General features: G+C 38.1%; 2 protein-coding genes across 2 annotated transcripts; one reads left to right on the top strand and one right to left on the bottom strand.

Annotated features, from left to right (window-relative positions):
* Positions 1-1,196: 1,196 nt before the first annotated feature.
* On the top strand, positions 1,197-11,148 carry LOC112000431 (sorting nexin 2B). The gene is made up of 5 exons (XM_024032550.2): positions 1,197-2,513; positions 2,838-3,047; positions 3,283-3,543; positions 5,567-5,653; positions 10,701-11,148. The coding sequence occupies exons 1-5, from the start codon at positions 1,386-1,388 to the stop codon at positions 10,779-10,781; spliced, it is 1,767 nt and encodes a 588-aa protein (XP_023888318.1). The 5' UTR covers positions 1,197-1,385; the 3' UTR covers positions 10,782-11,148.
* A 254-nt stretch (positions 11,149-11,402) lies between these two features.
* LOC112000432 (PRA1 family protein B2) lies at positions 11,403-12,775 on the bottom strand. The gene has a single exon (XM_024032552.2). The coding sequence runs from the start codon at positions 12,411-12,413 to the stop codon at positions 11,730-11,732; it is 684 nt and encodes a 227-aa protein (XP_023888320.1). The 5' UTR covers positions 12,414-12,775; the 3' UTR covers positions 11,403-11,729.
* Positions 12,776-16,653: the final 3,878 nt, after the last annotated feature.

Raw genomic sequence — 16,653 nt, 5'->3', positions numbered from 1 at the left:
TTAAATTCGGTTAAAGGTTAAAGTTAGAAAATTTATGCCATGGTTGTGGCCTGTGAGGTATTTGTACCACCTTACCAATTCAGGTCAACTTATCTTCACCCTTCAAATCACTGTCTTCAAGATTTTTGAAAAAGTATACATGCCTAGAAAGACGGATGGAAATTGAAGGATCTAAAAAGATAGAGAAACAGATGGTTGTCTTGTTTGTGATTTGGGCGTCTCTTAGTATAAAATTGGACTTCAATTATTATTATTCCACTTGAAATTGATTTTAGTTCTTATTTAATTGAAGTTTAACCTTAACTAGTTTTGCTACTAACTCATAATGGAAACAACATGCTGGCAAAATCTTAAAGACCCAACTTCCCCAAGATGACAAGTAAATTATCAAAGAACGCAGCATGACAGATAATGGTCTCACCAAAAGGAAAATGAAAAACCCATCCATAATGAAAAAGGAAAACTTTGGAATTTTGAACAAAGAAGGTCTCATCAGAAATCTTGAAAACATAGTGGTCACATACCCCATATTTAATATTAGTATTGACCTACAAGTCTACAAACCAGATCTTCCCAATATATTTCGGTGCCAAAGAAGAAAATTTTTTTATTGGTAATTAAGTTACACATGCCCAATGAGTTTTGAACTCACAACCTCATGCAACACAAGTCTACTAATGGAGGAGAGATGCCAAATTGTGTTCAATGTCTTCTTTGGCTTGTCTATCAAATGGATCCTTACCAATATACAAATCTAGAATTGACTGACACAGGAGCTGGCTTTGGATACTTCCCACATCCTTTCCGTCAACTACAAAAATTAATAGAAATAATAGTGAAAAGTAGCACATAAAGTTCTAACAATATTATAAAAGATAAAATAGAAGTTCAACCATACCGGCAGTTACATATTTTGTCCCTAACCTTTCAAATGTGTCAATTTGGTCCATAACCTTTTAATATTGTGTCAAAATGGTCCTTTACGTTAAGTGATAGATGAAAAATGTTGACGTGGCTAATAACCAAAAAAAAAAAAAAAAAAGCTTATCAGTCTACAAAACGCTGAAGTACGATAAGACCAAATAAAAAACGTGTCACTAAAGATGAAAAGGTAGACGCACATGCACCCAATCCTCTCCAAATTAGGCCTAAAAAACCAAACCAAACAAAACTAACCTATCCAATTATCCAACCCAAACAATACACACGAGTTAGAAACTCCAACTAAAAATCCACATTAACCTTCTTCACCTCTTCCACGTGCGTTTCTTTTCTCGCTCGATCTTTCTCTATTACTCTAGTTGCACGTTATCACCACATATGATATGAACCCATTCCTTCTCACACAAATCAAAAACCAAAATCTTTAATTTTGTTTAAAGGAAATGATGGGCTCGGAGAACGAGGGCTTCGAAGAAGCCCATCTCTACGCTTCCAGAGAAGAAATGGAAAATCTCGTGCTCGACGACCCTTTGAATAACAACGGCAACGACAATAACAATAACAGCAATAACAACAGCAATAGCAGCATCAACGGCAAGTCGTACTCCGCTTACCGCAGCGCCATGTCGTCGCTCTCCGATACGCACCACCCTCTCTCTTCGCCGATCCTCGTTACTTCGGCGGAGTCCGATCCCTTGCTATCGCCTCCGCGGTTTCGCGATCTCCGAAACCCTAACGCCCCCGAGAGCTCCTACATCGAGCCGCCCGCTTACTCAGACGTGATTTTCTGCCCCTTCGAAGGAGATAATGTCAGCGACGTCAACGGCGTGGAAAGCCCTAGCCGGAATTCGGATTTTTCCGGAAGGTATTCGAGATCGCCGTCTTCGTCGTCGTCGTCGTCGAGTTCGGAGTATTTGAAAATCACGGTGTCGAATCCGCAGAAAGAGCAGGAGAACTCGAATTCGATCGTGCCGGGCGGGAATACGTACGTGACGTATCTGATCTCGACGAGAACGAATATTCCGGACTTTGGAGGATCCGAATTCGGCGTCCGGAGACGGTTTCGCGACGTGGTGACGTTGTCGGATCGGCTATCGGAGTCGTACCGAGGGCTATTCATACCGCCCCGGCCGGACAAGAGTGTGGTGGAGAGCCAGGTGATGCAGAAACAGGAATTCGTGGAGCAGAGGAGGGTGGCATTGGAGAAGTACCTCCGGAGACTCGCGGCGCATCCGGTGATCAGGAGAAGCGATGAGCTGAAGGTGTTTTTGCAGGTTCAGGGGAAGCTGCCATTGCCGACGACGACTGATGTGGCTTCGAGGATGCTCGATGGGGCGGTGAAGCTGCCGAAGCAGTTGATGGGGGAGAGCACCGTATTGGCTCCGCACGAGGTGGTGCAGCCGGCTAAAGGAGGGAGGGACTTGTTGAGGTTGTTCAAGGAGTTGAAGCAATCCATGGCCAATGATTGGATTGGCTCAAAACCAGCTGTGGTAGAGGAAGACAAGGAATTCTTGGAAAAGAAAGAGAGAGTGAATGATCTGGAGCTACAACTCAGCAATGCTTCACAGCAGGTTATATTATTATGTATATGCATCTTAAGCTCATTATGGATTTTTTGGTAGCATTCAAATCTAGTTTTAGGAATATGAATGTATGCATTAAACTAGAGTTATTATTGGATTGATTTGGTATGGTATTTTATGTCATTTATGTATGGTATGGTAATATCTACACGTCTTGCGAATTTATGCAAATTTGTATTTATGTATAATTTACGAATCACCTGTTCTGGACCCGCAAAAAGCGGGAGCTTTGTGCACTGCAACTTTTTATTTATTTATTTATGTATGTGATTGTTGGGTTGTTTTCTCATGTTGTGAATGAATATATATTAGGCTGAAGCACTTGTCAAGGCTCAGCAAGATATGGGAGAGACACTGGGTGAATTGGGGTTAGCATTTATTAAGCTGACGAAATTTGAGAATGAGGAGGCAGTGTTCAACTCTCAAAGAGTGCGGGCCGCTGACATGAAAGGTTTCGCAACTGCTGCTGTCAAAGCAAGCAGATTCTACCGGGAGTTAAACGCGCAGACTGTCAAGCATTTGGTAAATTGCAAAACCTTTGTACTAGAAGATGATTCAAAGCATGACGACCGTGTTAAATTGTCCTTATATGTTATTTTCACGAAACGCTTGGCAATTGATTAAAAAGCTGTCCTTAGTGATTGTATTAGTCCAAGCCATCTGTCAATGTTATGAGTAATAATAAACGTTTCTGTTTAGGGTCTTTTGCTCAATAGGAAGTCTTCCACTGTTTTAAGGATTTTTTTACATATTGCAGGATATGCTTCACGAATATCTAGGATTAATGTTAGCTGTCCACAATGCATTCACAGATAGGTCAAGTGCATTACTCACGGTGCAGACTCTTCTATCAGATTTATCTTCATTGGAATCAAAGGCTGAAAAACTTGAAGCTGCATCATCTAAGATATTTGGTGGTGACAAATCAAGGGTTCGGAAGATAGATGAGTTAAAGGATACAATAAGAGTCACTGAGGATGCTAAAAACGTTGCAATCAGAGAATATGAGCGGATCAAGGTATCATTCTATCATGAAAGGTTTTTCAACATATCTTGATTGTGGCTAATCTCTTTGATTTGGTGGAATTTATTAATATCTTCATTTTTACTCCGATTCTATACGTTCAGCAGATCATGTTTTAGGCATTCTGACCTGACATTTTGAATTCTAATGCATCCATCAACAACTACATTTTAGTATTTCCTATTCCTAACAAGGGAAATTAGTCTTTTGGTATTTTATACCGTGCTTGCATAAATCCAATGCTAAACTTGTTGAAAGTGGAAGCACTTCATAAAAGATGGTAACTAATAGGTTATTTTATCTTTTCTATTATTGGCCGTGAAAAGTATGATGGCGGATGGATAGTAAGGTGACATAGGACAAGGGGAACAACAAAATCTGATTTAGAACACCAGAGGCAGATCTGGGTTTTGGTGGGAATAGTCTAGAAAATAATAGGGATTATAGGGTTTACAAAGGGGACAAGGATTAGTAGGGTTTTGGAATGAAAACAAAGGTGAAAACCAAGATTTGGGTTGCTGTGAACAGTAACCGTAAATAGTACAATTAAAGAAAATAAATTCTAGGAATCACACTTAGACTTCCTAAGCATCACACTTAGGGTTCCTTGGCATCACACCTCGGAGAAGGTTGCATTACACAAACCATAAAAGAAAGCTTCATAGCTCTTAAATTTTGAAAACATTCATTATTAACCAACTCAATAGAAAATACTACAACTCTTTAAATGGAAAACTAATTCCTAATCCTAGTTGAACTAGGATTTCTTAAAACCCTAATAAGACTTGGACTTGGACTTAGTTTTTTACTACTAAGCCCAACTAAATAACCAAACTTAAAATAAAACTAAAGCAAGACCCAATAGACTATAAGCACAGCCCACTCCAGAATATTAAGAAATTACATAATTGCCCTTGATACATAAAATCAAATAAAATATAATAAAGCCTTCTTGCTGCCTCCTGCATCATAAGGTCTCTTTCATTTGAGTAGGTTACATGGTGCTAGTTGATGAGTCGCTTAACCTTAAAGTTGTGGAGATATTCCTTGAAGGAATATCAGAATCAGTGAAATTAATATAACAAATTGGGCAGGGTTATACTTTATCCATAAGTTCTGAAGGACATTTATCATATGCTACCTTAGCTAGATCATCCAATATGGTTGTTGAAATGATAGTCAAGACATTAGGGGAGAGGAACAATCCTTATTTTTCAGATAATTATTATAGCGTCTCTATACATGTGTTGTGCCATAAGTTCCACAGTTATTTTCTGGTTATTGTTTTAATTTTCTAATTAATAACCCATTTTTTCATTGCATTTCACTTGACCAATGATGTAAAGTGCAGCCAGACTTTAGCAAATTGCACTTGCATATGGCTAATGTTTAGTCTTGTTAACCACGACCAATAAAATTTTCAAGCTATGGCAAGCAGACATGCATCTGATCTGGAGACCTGGCTCTCTTGCATCCTGTTTTACTAATTTCTAGCTAGGATTGAACTGTACCAAGATCGATTTTACTATTTCTTTCCGGATGTAAGTTGTTAGTTTGTTGTCAGGATGAAAGAATTTGGTTTTGGAAGCTTTAAGTTCTGTCATGGATTATCCAGTTGTATCTTGTCACTATGATTTTGCATGGTCATATAATTCCAAATATGGAAGTGAATCTAATTACAGATGTGTTGAAAGTTATGAGATTATGAAATCATGCAATGGAAACTCTTTATTTCACTTCTGTATGTCTTTTCATCTTGTTTTGATCCATTGTTCACTTATTGGCATATGGGTTATTTCAAGTTCAGCAGTGTCCTAAAATCTATCCTTTATTTGGTTAATATTGGATATCCTTTTTCCAGATGTGTTCTAAATCTCTATCTTTAGTTGCCTTCCCACTTTGAATCACATGATCTTGATATTGACCATATTCATGTTTTTCCATTGTTGATTAAATCATTTCCATGGCTTAATAATTATATGAATGCACTTATCAAATAATAATTATATAAATGCAGGAAAACAACAGGACTGAACTTGAAAGGCTTGACAGAGAGAGAAAGGCTGACTTCTTGACTATGTTGAAGGGGTTTGTGCTCAATCAGGTAAATTAATTTTTTTACTGTACATGTAGGATGATTGAGCTATATGGGAACATGTTGTATTTTTCTTGGATGAATGAGTGATTTCATTTCCATAGAAGAATAATAAAACAATGAGCTACAACCACCAAGACCTAGCAGCATTTAGCCTCACATTACTAACCTAACACATCTGCAATAATAATACTTACGTAAGACATATTGTCTCCTTGATCATAACCGTTCCCCCCCCCCCCCCCCCCCCCCATTTTTTTTGTTTTCCTATGCATTTGATCATTTTCTTTCAAAAATGTTTATTTTCATAGCTAGTAACCAGTGGCATGTAAGCATAGACTCCTTGATACATTTAGCTTCTGATTAGAGCTTGGGAAGCTTGAGTAAATCACAAGAACTCTATTTTATTTATTTTTGGTGAAGAGGCATTCTGCTTATGGTCATGAGGATAGGTTTCATGGATGTTTTAATTTATGGAACTTTTTGACCAAATGCTGTGTGTTCTGTAGTTTAGTTGAGGGTTAGGAAATCCAAATGAGAGTCCAACAAGAGGTGCCCTGGGACGTAAAGCATGTGCATTGCTTCATAGTTGGATACTTTAGTATCAAGATATGTTTGAAAGAGAAGCTTTTATGGAGGGAGCATATCAATGAAGTTTCCTCAAAAATCAAAAGAGTGCTTTAGCGCGCAGATTCTAGTGCAGAATTTTCAATTAGATTCTGTTTATAGGGATTGAATGAGAGATAATTGTTTGAAAATAGATAAATATCTTATAGATTTAAAGAAGCTATCTGGTGAGTCTAAGAGCTGGATTGCATATATGTTGGTGACTGACTGGGTATATGCATACAGACACACCACATCATAGTTGGTAATATATGATATGGAATATATAGGTAGTAAATTTGTATGTGATTCATTAAGTTCAAGGTTTTAAAAATATTCTAAAAATGAGAAAAAGCCCTGGGACCAGATGAAATCCCCATTGAATTTTTGAAGTGCTTGGGTGATGTGGGTGTATGTTGGTTGACAAACATTTTCAATAAGATTTTAAGTGTTAACAAAATGACTAGTGAGCTGAGGAGAAGTACTCTAATACATATATGCAAGAACGAGGGAGATATTCAAACCTGTACAGTTATTGTGGAATTAAATCTATGGGGTCACACTATGACATTGAGAGAATGATTGAATATAGGTTAAGACGCGAAACAATAAATTTTTTTTTTTGATAGGTAATAAGAATATTATTAAAACACACTGAAAACAAATGTAAGCCAATACTAGGTGTTCATGATGGTGAACACAAGGAAAAGCAACAAACAAACAAACAGCAACAAAGAACAAGAACAAACTTAAAGTGCAATACTAAGAGAAGAAATAAACTCAAAGATAGTGGAGCAAACCGAGAAGCCCCAGCACCTAGACCAATCAAATAAAGTCTTCTGACATAGAGCTTGTAAATGAACCAAGGATTTCTCGGTATCCTCAAAAGAGCGCCGATTTCTTTCCGTCCAAATAATCCACATCAAACAGCCAGGAATCATATTCCATATGTCTGAATTAAATTTTCCCAACCCAACTCCAATAATACACCAAGCTTTCCACAGAGCCTGGTATGACCCATTGTGTCCCAAAGATCTGAAGCATATAAACCCACAGAGAATGAGCTACCGGACAATGGAGGAGAAGATGATCCACAGTTTCCTCATTCCGATGGCACATACAACACCTATTCACCAAAATGCGCCCCCTAAGCATAAGATTATCCAATGTAAGGATCTGCCCATGAACCGCTGTCCACACAAAAAATGCCACCCTCCTAGGGATCTTAGCTTTCCAAACACCCTTCCATGGAAAATTGGAGGCAGCTGCACCCCTAATGATATTGTAATAGGACTGGGTATCAAACTTGCCATTCCCTTTGAGACACCAATGAGAAACCACGAAACAATAATATTTAAGAATCAATTTGATTTTATTCTAGAGTGATCTACCATGGAATCTATTTTGTGCTTAGATGCCTAGAGAGCTTATGTGGTAAGTTTTAGAATAGAAAAGAATTCCTCAAAGTATCTTAAGTTGAATGAGTATATGTACAGTGAAGTTTTAACTAGTGTGAAAACAAGTGGTGGCATTGCAAGTCAATTTCCTTTTACTATAGGTTTCCATCAAGGATCAACATTAGGTCCATATCTCTTTATACTAGTGATGGATGGGCTCATTCAAGAGAAGTCCCTTGGTGTATGCTTTTCGCATATGATATTAGTGGATGAAACTAGACATGGAATTAGTATGAAGTTAGAAATTTGGTGAGTTGCTTTAGAATCTAATTATGGTTATGTTTAAGTAGGACTAAAATAGAGTACATGGAATGTAAGTTTAGTAAAAATAGAAACAAAGATGAAGGGGCTGTAAAAGATATTAAAGAGTGAGAGCTTTCGATATCTTGGATTAATAAGTCATAAAGATGGAGAGATTGAAGAGTATGTGAATCATAGGATGAGAGTAGGGTGGATGAAGTGGAGAAATGCATCAAGAGTATTGTATGATGTTGAATGTTGGATTGTTAAGAAGTAACATATTCATAAAATGAATGTAATTGAGATGAGAATGTTAAGATGGAAAAGTGGAAATGCAAGGAAAGATATAGTTTGAAATGAGAAAATTCACTTAAAGGCAATGGAGACCCCTATTGATGAAAAGGCAAGGAAAAGTTGTATGAGATGGTTGATCATGTTCAAAGGGGAGCAATTAATTTAATGCAGGAATGGGAAAGAGTGAGTTGATTCAATTTGAGAGGATGAACGAGGGTAGAGGAAGACCGAAAATAACATTAATAGAAGTAGAAAAAAAACAAATACTTGTAATAAAGAAAAAAAAGGACATGCTTATAAAAAAAGAAAGAAAGTAAAAAAAAAGAAAAAAAAAAGACATCAATTAAGAAAGTAATCAAAAAAATATAATAAAATGATGGAAAAGAATACATGTAGCTAACTGTCCCAAAATTTGGGGATTAAGGCTTGGTTGTTGTTATTGAAGGTAAATCTCATGGGCCAACTTATAGTCTGTTCAGAAAATGATTGTTATATTGCACTCAGAATATAGTTTTTGCTTTTCTGGGGTAGAATGGTCAGGGTGGTTCTCATTTTTTTTTGATAAACAAACATTCCATATCATTAAACAGCCAAAGAAATAGAATTTACAAGCAGCATGTCTCTTTTCGAAGCGTCCCACACATCAGGGGGTAGGGAATTATTACACTTGAGAACAGGAGAAAGGGGAGAAACAGCCTTAGCTAGAGCATGAGCTACAGCATTATATTCTCTCTTTACCCAACAAAAACAACAATTAGCAAAATAAGCTTTGAGCTCCATAGCATTGTCCAACAAGGTCTTTGCATTCCAGTGACAGTTCTGGACATTCCCATTAATTGCATCGAAGCATAGCTTTGCATCTTCTTCAATCACAATATCTTGGAATTTTTCCTCCATAGCAAGATTTAGAGCCCATACAATGGCAGCTGCTTCTGCTTCAGTTGGTTCACATTTTGGGAGTGTCCTAGCCCAAGCTTTGACAACAACACCAGCCTCATTTCTAGCCATAACAGTTATGGAAGTACTGACCTGGGGCACAGCTGAATCTACATTTAACTTAATAAAATCAGTTGGTGGTTTTTTCCAGCACAACTGTCTTTCACAATTACTGACCTCCTTGCATCCTACGTCCCCAACAGCTTCAGCAACTCTGACCTCCAATGAGCTAATGATTTTGGCAAGATTCACCTCCTGGACATTATTGTGAAGTACCTCATTTCTCAAAAACCATATGCCTTCTAAGGTGTGGGCTATTTTAAGTGAGATGTGGTCATTTGGATGGGAGTGCCCAGTACGTGGAGTCAAGGTTTGGGGTTTTAGGACAGTTTATAATATTTTCAGGGCTATTGATTTAGGATTGTCAGTTCTAAGACTCCAGTTACAGCCAAACCATATAGCTCTAGATACTTTGCAGGTGAAAGAACAGATGCTGGGCTGTTTCAGTGCTCTCCTTACAGAGAACACAATCAGTGTCAGCAGTACCCAATCCATGGTGTAGATTTTCCTTTGTAGGCAACACATAGATCCCAATTCTCTGTAAAACATTTTTAACATCTCTTGAATTTTTAGATTCCAAATACCCTGCCAATTTTTTTAACATGATACTTGTGCTCTGTGGTTGATCTTGACACAATCTGTAGGCTGATTTGACAGAAAAGCAGCCCTTATGATCCTTAGTCCACATTAAACTATCTTGCCTTGGCCTAATGGGGATTTGGATTCTTTTGATAGCTTCAATGGACTCATCATCAAATAGCTCCATTGGCCTATTCTCGCACCAGGATTTGGTTAAAGGGTTGATAAGGCTTGAGACCATAATGGGAACTTGGATAATCGAGTCATCTTTAGGTCTGGGATTGAAGTCTTCTAACCAAGGAACCCAAGGATCTAGCCAAATATTAATGGACTGACCGTCACCAAGGATGAAGCAAGCACCCTTGACTATGATTTTTTTTTTTTTTTTTTTAAGCATTCTCAATAACTTTCCAAACTTTAGATGCACTCTTGGGAGGTTCCTTTCTTAGCCAATCCTGCCCTACTTTGTGTTTACTTCTCAAAACCTTCATACACAGGCTATCACTTTTAGATGCAACCATCCATGCCAATTTGGCAATGAGGGCAGAGTTGAAATTCCTTGTTTTTCTAAAACCCAAGCCTCCCTTCTTCTTCGGTTGACACAGATTTTCCCAAGCCTTCCACACTAAGTATCTAGAGTTGTTCTTATATGGGTTCTGGTTTTCACTTAGTGAAGCAACGTCTGACCTATTTTCGTGCTACTGCTACTGGAACCATTTTGTTGAGGGTGGTTCTTTTTTCTGACTCGTGTTATATTAGGTTAAAATAATGCATTTTCTCTAATGCCTCTAGTACTGGCTTGTCACATGCAATGTATATTTAATTTTTATTTAAAGTCTTTGTCCCAACTCCTTATGTACAAGTCTCTATTGTGAATTTTATAGGTTGGATATGCTGAGAAAATTTCCAACGTGTGGGCAAAGGTTGCGGAGGAGACTAGTGGGTATGAAAAGGAGAGCTCTTGAGCTGCGTGGCTGTAAATTCAAATCTTCAGTTTTTTTTTTTTGGTTCTCTTTTCTTTATATTTATTGATGTCCAATTTCAGGAAATAGCATTACATTTAGAGCAATAAAGAAAAAGGAGCATTTGGTAGGTTAAAAAATTTGATTTCCCTCAAGTTGAAGTTGTAACTGTTCTAGAGAGGTTTTTAACACGCCTTGAAACTTTAGATTTCGCGTTGTAAATTGCTTGTTACCCTTTTTTTATTTATTTTTTATTTTTGAGAAACAATTGCTTGTTACCTATGTTAAGGTAACTCTTTTGAGTTGATGATATTGCATATTGGGATCACATTGCGACCATTAATCATGATAGCCTTTTTTTTGGTGGCTACTCTCCCCTTCTCTCTCTTTTCAATGTTTTCATTCATGTTCCTTTTGGTCTGAAGACATTATGGATGCCCAATTTTTGTTTTTGAATCTGATATTTGGTTGCATAATTGTACTTATCCAAAAGGGGATTTAATATTGGTTACTCTCAATAATCATATGATATTTTGGTATAACTAATTTAAAACGTATCTTTCTAAAAAATCACCCATTTCAATAATTTTTGAAAAAAGAAAAGATCAAAAAAAAAAAAGCAAATTGGAAAAAATCTTTAAATCATTCATTTATGATCCTCTATAATACAAACTCTTCTCTCTATCCAAATATTTAATTTGATCTCTCACTGCATGGATAAGACTTTACTACTACAACAACCTGTAATAACAGTATAGGATCTATAATTTAGCACAAAAACAAATTTGTATTCAAATTCAAAAAAAAAAAAAACTTCTCAAGAAATAAAACAATTACCCAAGTGCTAAAAATAGAAAAAAGAAAAAGAAAAAAAGAACTCTTTAAAGTTCAATTCATGCCGCGTGCAGTAGATCTGGATCTGATCCAAAACATTAACGCAGATCTGGGCGTTCAAACGCGCGACATCATATTAGGTCCTCCAGCTGCAGCAGCAGCGGCGGCGGAGGAGGCAGCGCCACCAATGAACGAGAAGAGGCCAGGACCACCGGACGTTTCTTGTTCGTCGAGAAACAGATCCTCAGGAATCCTAAACGAGCCGTGAGCACACACGATCCCCATCCCAACCATCCCGGTCGTTATGAGCAACGACCCCACGCTCGTGAGAAAGATCACGATCACCGTGACCGTTATCAAGCAGATGAGAGTTTCGAAGTCCGAGAACGTGCGGCCCATGATGACGAGGGGCTGATCGGACGGCCGGAAAGAGTAGAAGAAGAGCCAGGCGGCGAGGAGGGAGAGGAGGATTACGAGGGTGAAAGGGTGGGAGAGGAGTGAGACCGCGAGTACGAGCGCGAGTAGAGTCAGGTAGTTCACGCGGAAGTAGGAGAAGTTCTTGCGTACTCGCGACGCGGCTTCGGTGAGTGACTCCGGTCTCGAAAAGGCGGTGCGGTCCACGAGCTCGATCCACGGCCGGCGGTTCGAGAGCGCCTGGCGCGTGTTGCCAAGGAGGCGCGTGAGGAAGGTTCTGACCTTGAGGTACTTCGATGGCGATGATGATGATGTTGTCGTAGTGGACGGCTGCGATTCGCCGGTTGATTGTGGATTTGAGATTGGAAGTACAGCAGGAGAGGCCATTGATAATAGAGGAAATTAATAACTACTTTTATGTGGTGGTAATAACTAATAAAAGCTTTTCTTTCACTTTTAAGAGGCTCGAACTTGGCTGAGCCAACGAGGAAGATAAAGAATTAAAGTGCGGTGTGTTTTTATTTGCTGTTTATAGAAAAAACGGAATTGCAAGGGAGTTTTTGGAGTTGTGAGACATTAAACATAGGATGGACGGTGTTGATTGGATTTACGATTTTGAGAGATTGATGAGCCGTTGGTTTTAAATTGAGATCCAAAGATTCCTTTGCTTGTTTCATCAGTTACTCTAACATGGGCCACGCTGTAAGAGATGAAATGGATGGAGAGGATCATGGGGCGCAGGCGCGCAGCATCCCCACAATAACGAGTATTTACTTTTTACTTTTTAGCTTGCTTTAATTTATAAAACGATTGATGATGGAAATTTAATAGATTTATATGCTCTATAATTTAAGGAATTTATAGTTCCTTAAAAAAAAAAAAAAATTAAGGAATTTATACGAAGTGGCCACTGATCGTATATATGAAGTTGCCACTTAATTTAGCTAAAGACAGAGAGAATTAAGAAAATTCTTAAAATTATATTAAATAAGACAATGATATTGGGCAAAAACAAACACGAAAGCCCAAGCAGGATAGATGGGCTTAGATGTGAGCCCACTATAACTAATTTGTAGAGATAGCAACAGCAGACCGACACTTGGGCTCTCTATTTAACGTTGAAGTCTAAGGAGGAGTCCAGATGGGAAGAAATAGCAAGTAGACTGATAAAAAGAAAAGAAATATATATTGATTCCTTCCTCGGTCAGCCGAGGATGCTTGTTACACTTTGAGGTATACAAGTTTATGTCTTTTTCTCTCTTTGATTTCTAAGTTTCAACCCCTGTTCACTGGGATCTCTCTCCCTTTTATAATGGCTACCCTTTCATCCTGACTTTCCACATGGAAGGTGGTTGATTTCCCTTAGACACGTGTCTCATCCCACTTTTGGAGGAAGTGTTGAGTGAGCTACAGCTATTCTTATACTGTTCAGGTGTTATTCAGCCATTAATGCGGCTGACATAATTGGTGTAATGCATTCAATTCGGAGGTGATGGGTCCTTCCCTGGCAAGTTTCCCACCCTCTCTCCTTCCATACTTGCTGTTGTGGCCTCCCTTGGTTCATGCTTCCGAGCCAAGGGAGGGGTTCCTCTCGTTCATCTTGAGATGGTCACATCTAAGATAGTTCCTCGGGTCGTTAAGGGCCCTTGCCTAAACCCCTTCTTTCAAGTTATACTAGGTTTCCTAGCCCAGGGCTTGCTTGCTGGGCTCACACGCTCCTCGGACGTGGCCCAGCAAAGGTGCTATCCTCGAATCCCCTACAGATACTAATTTAAATTTTTATTTATTTAAGAAATACAATGATACCTTGATTAGGAGGTGGAGGTCCTAAGTTCAAATCCTGCTGTAGGGGTATTGGGCCCAAGATCTCATTTTCTATTTATATATTGGGCCTGAGGCCTAAGCTGAGGACAAGAGGTTGTCCGAGGAGGAGTAGACATTGTCAAAAGAGTCTGTATTAGTAAATGAAGAAGTTAGTTTTGGTCATAATGTCCTAAGAGGGTGGGCTGAGGATAAGCATTGCAGAAATATATGACAGGGTGGAGTCCTAAAATATCTAAGGAGAAAGTTGCTACCACTGCATTAAATACTCTGCAGCTAACTCTCTGACCGCATTAATGTGGAGGTGATACCTGAGTAGTGGTTTTCAGCCTTACAACTGTTACATAAAGACTTTGGGAAGGTGCTGATGGGACAAGTATCAACACCAACCATTTGGCCAGCACGTGGAGGATAAAGAGGAAAGGGGGAAGAGAGTATAAGAGAGGGAGGAAGCAATGAGAGAAGGAGATTGAGAAATTAAGAGAAAAAGACTGTAGCAATCAAGAATTGCATTTGTAACCAAACTTGAGAGAAATATATAAGAATTGATCTCCTCGGACTGTGTTGAGGACGATTTTCTTTAGTCTAAATTTGTCTATTTTCATTCTCTTGTGATCTGAATCCACTTTAGTGATTGTCTGATTCATTAAGGCCCAGTTTTTCCAACCCACTCTCTACAAATTCATTATTTTGGGTTTTTTGGGCCTAAGTCCATCCACCTCATGGGCTAAGGACTCAAATTTGGTCCTTACACCCGTCATGGGAAGCACTTGGGAATAAAACTCCATACTCTTGGCTCATGCTCACTAGTGTCCTCAATGGGACTAGGTGCACAATTATGGCTCATTTGGATCCCTTATTCCCGCAGACCCGAGTCCAGCGAGTAGGGTACTACTATAGTCATGCTTAAGTAAAAAACGTCAACTCAGGTCGCCCCTTACTCATTTTTCCTTTCGTAAAAAAAAAAAAAAAAAAAAAATCCTAGAATTAAATCTACGAAACTTTATATTGGAGATAGCTACAACAATTTGCATTTTACTTAATTCTTTTGATTATTGTTCAAATTTAGGATTTTACCACGTTAACCTACATTTGATCTTACATACTTGATTTATATATATATATTACATCACTCAATATTTTTTAATTGGATGTGAATTTTGACAAATTCACTGTTAAATTACATTATCTTCATATATTCTCCATGTTTGCAAAATTTCAAGGTAATCAAAGATTAATAGTCATGTCATCAATCAATTGTTTAAATTCAAGTTTTTGTAATTTAAAAAAATGCATAAAAGATGAGTTTATTGATCGAATAGTAAAGAACATCCAATTGACATAAAAGTTGGTGTGAATGTTATGAACATATAGAACAGGTAATTCAGCGATAGGATTTTCAAAATATAAATTATTTAACAAGTTATTGGGTGGCGTAACATTACTTAGAGTTATACTAGGTGTAACTTGAATCCAAAACATTTAATATAACTGAAAAGGTAATTAGAATTACTAACATACAAACATTTAACATACATATGGTGTGCAAGAGAGGGGTAATATAGCGAAGAGCCCAACTCAATGCTTATATCATCACCATGGTTTTTTGTTTGTTTGTTTGTTTTTTGTTAGAGCATCTGCATCAATGGATGTAAAACTTTGCAAAATACAAAAAGTAACAAATTTTACACATATTGCCTCAAAAATCTTCCACATCAATCATTCTAAAATTGTATATATTTACACATTTGCTACAGTAACCGTGCATATATATACAGTTACTGTAGCTATGTATACTATTATTTTATTAATTTCACATTTTGCTCCTTTTTTTCTCTCTCTTCTCTATCTGCAAAACCAACTTAGACTTCTTCTCTCCCTCATCATCTTCTTCTTTCTCTGATACACACAAACACACCCGCGTAGACAAACCAACACAAGGACGCACAAAAATACATAGACTGTTTGATGCTTGTGCATCAATGTTGCAGTGGAGATCGATGCTTGCTGGTGTCAGAAATTCGTTTGATGCTTGTTCTCTCACTGTCTCACAGAACCTACAGGAGCACTACCACCAAAACGCAAATCCCACCATCCACCCAACATCGTCCAACCATCACCACCCAACCACCACCACCACCACTAAAACCTGTTAAAACAACGGAAACCCAAAATACAACGAAAATCAAACCTGATCAACCTAAAATCCATAGAAAATCAACTTAAAATTAAACCATCAATTGAAAACCCATAACCCAAACCCAAAATCAAAATCAAATACAAACCCCATGGTGGCAGAACTCTTGAAATTAGATGAGAGAGATCCAACAATGCAAGCTTCAATAGAGAGGGAAATTTCTTCATATCTTTGAGATTCAATGAGCATGAGAGAGAGATCTGAAATGAGAACTTGAGCTACTCAAATCTGTCCCTCCAAATACAAAATCCCCACACAATCTCATCATCAATGGTATTGCCGATGAATATGGAGTAGCCCCATCACCATTGCCATGTATAGAGGTCGGTGACAAAGTGAGAGCAAGCTTAGAGGAAATCTGTGAGTGTGTGGGTTTTGGATGAGAGAAAATTGAGAAGAGAAAGAGGTGAGAGAGATAAGGGATCTAAGAAGGAGAGAGATGAGGGATTTGAGATGCAGAGAATTCAGCTTGTAGGTTGTGGATGAGAGAGAGGCAAAGACTTTGAGGGATGAGTTTGTGGGTTAGGGAAAAGAGAGAGGTGAAGAGTTTGAGGGAGGAAAGGAGACATGTGAGATAAGAAGTATTTTATTATTTTAATCAAATAATAA

Source organism: Quercus suber, unplaced genomic scaffold (genome assembly GCF_002906115.3).
Source record: "Quercus suber isolate HL8 unplaced genomic scaffold, Cork oak 2.0 scaffold_132, whole genome shotgun sequence".
NCBI classification, from domain to species: Eukaryota; Viridiplantae; Streptophyta; class Magnoliopsida; order Fagales; family Fagaceae; genus Quercus; species Quercus suber.
Note: the sequence above shows the minus strand (reverse complement) of the source record. Positions and strands in the feature narration are given on the sequence as shown.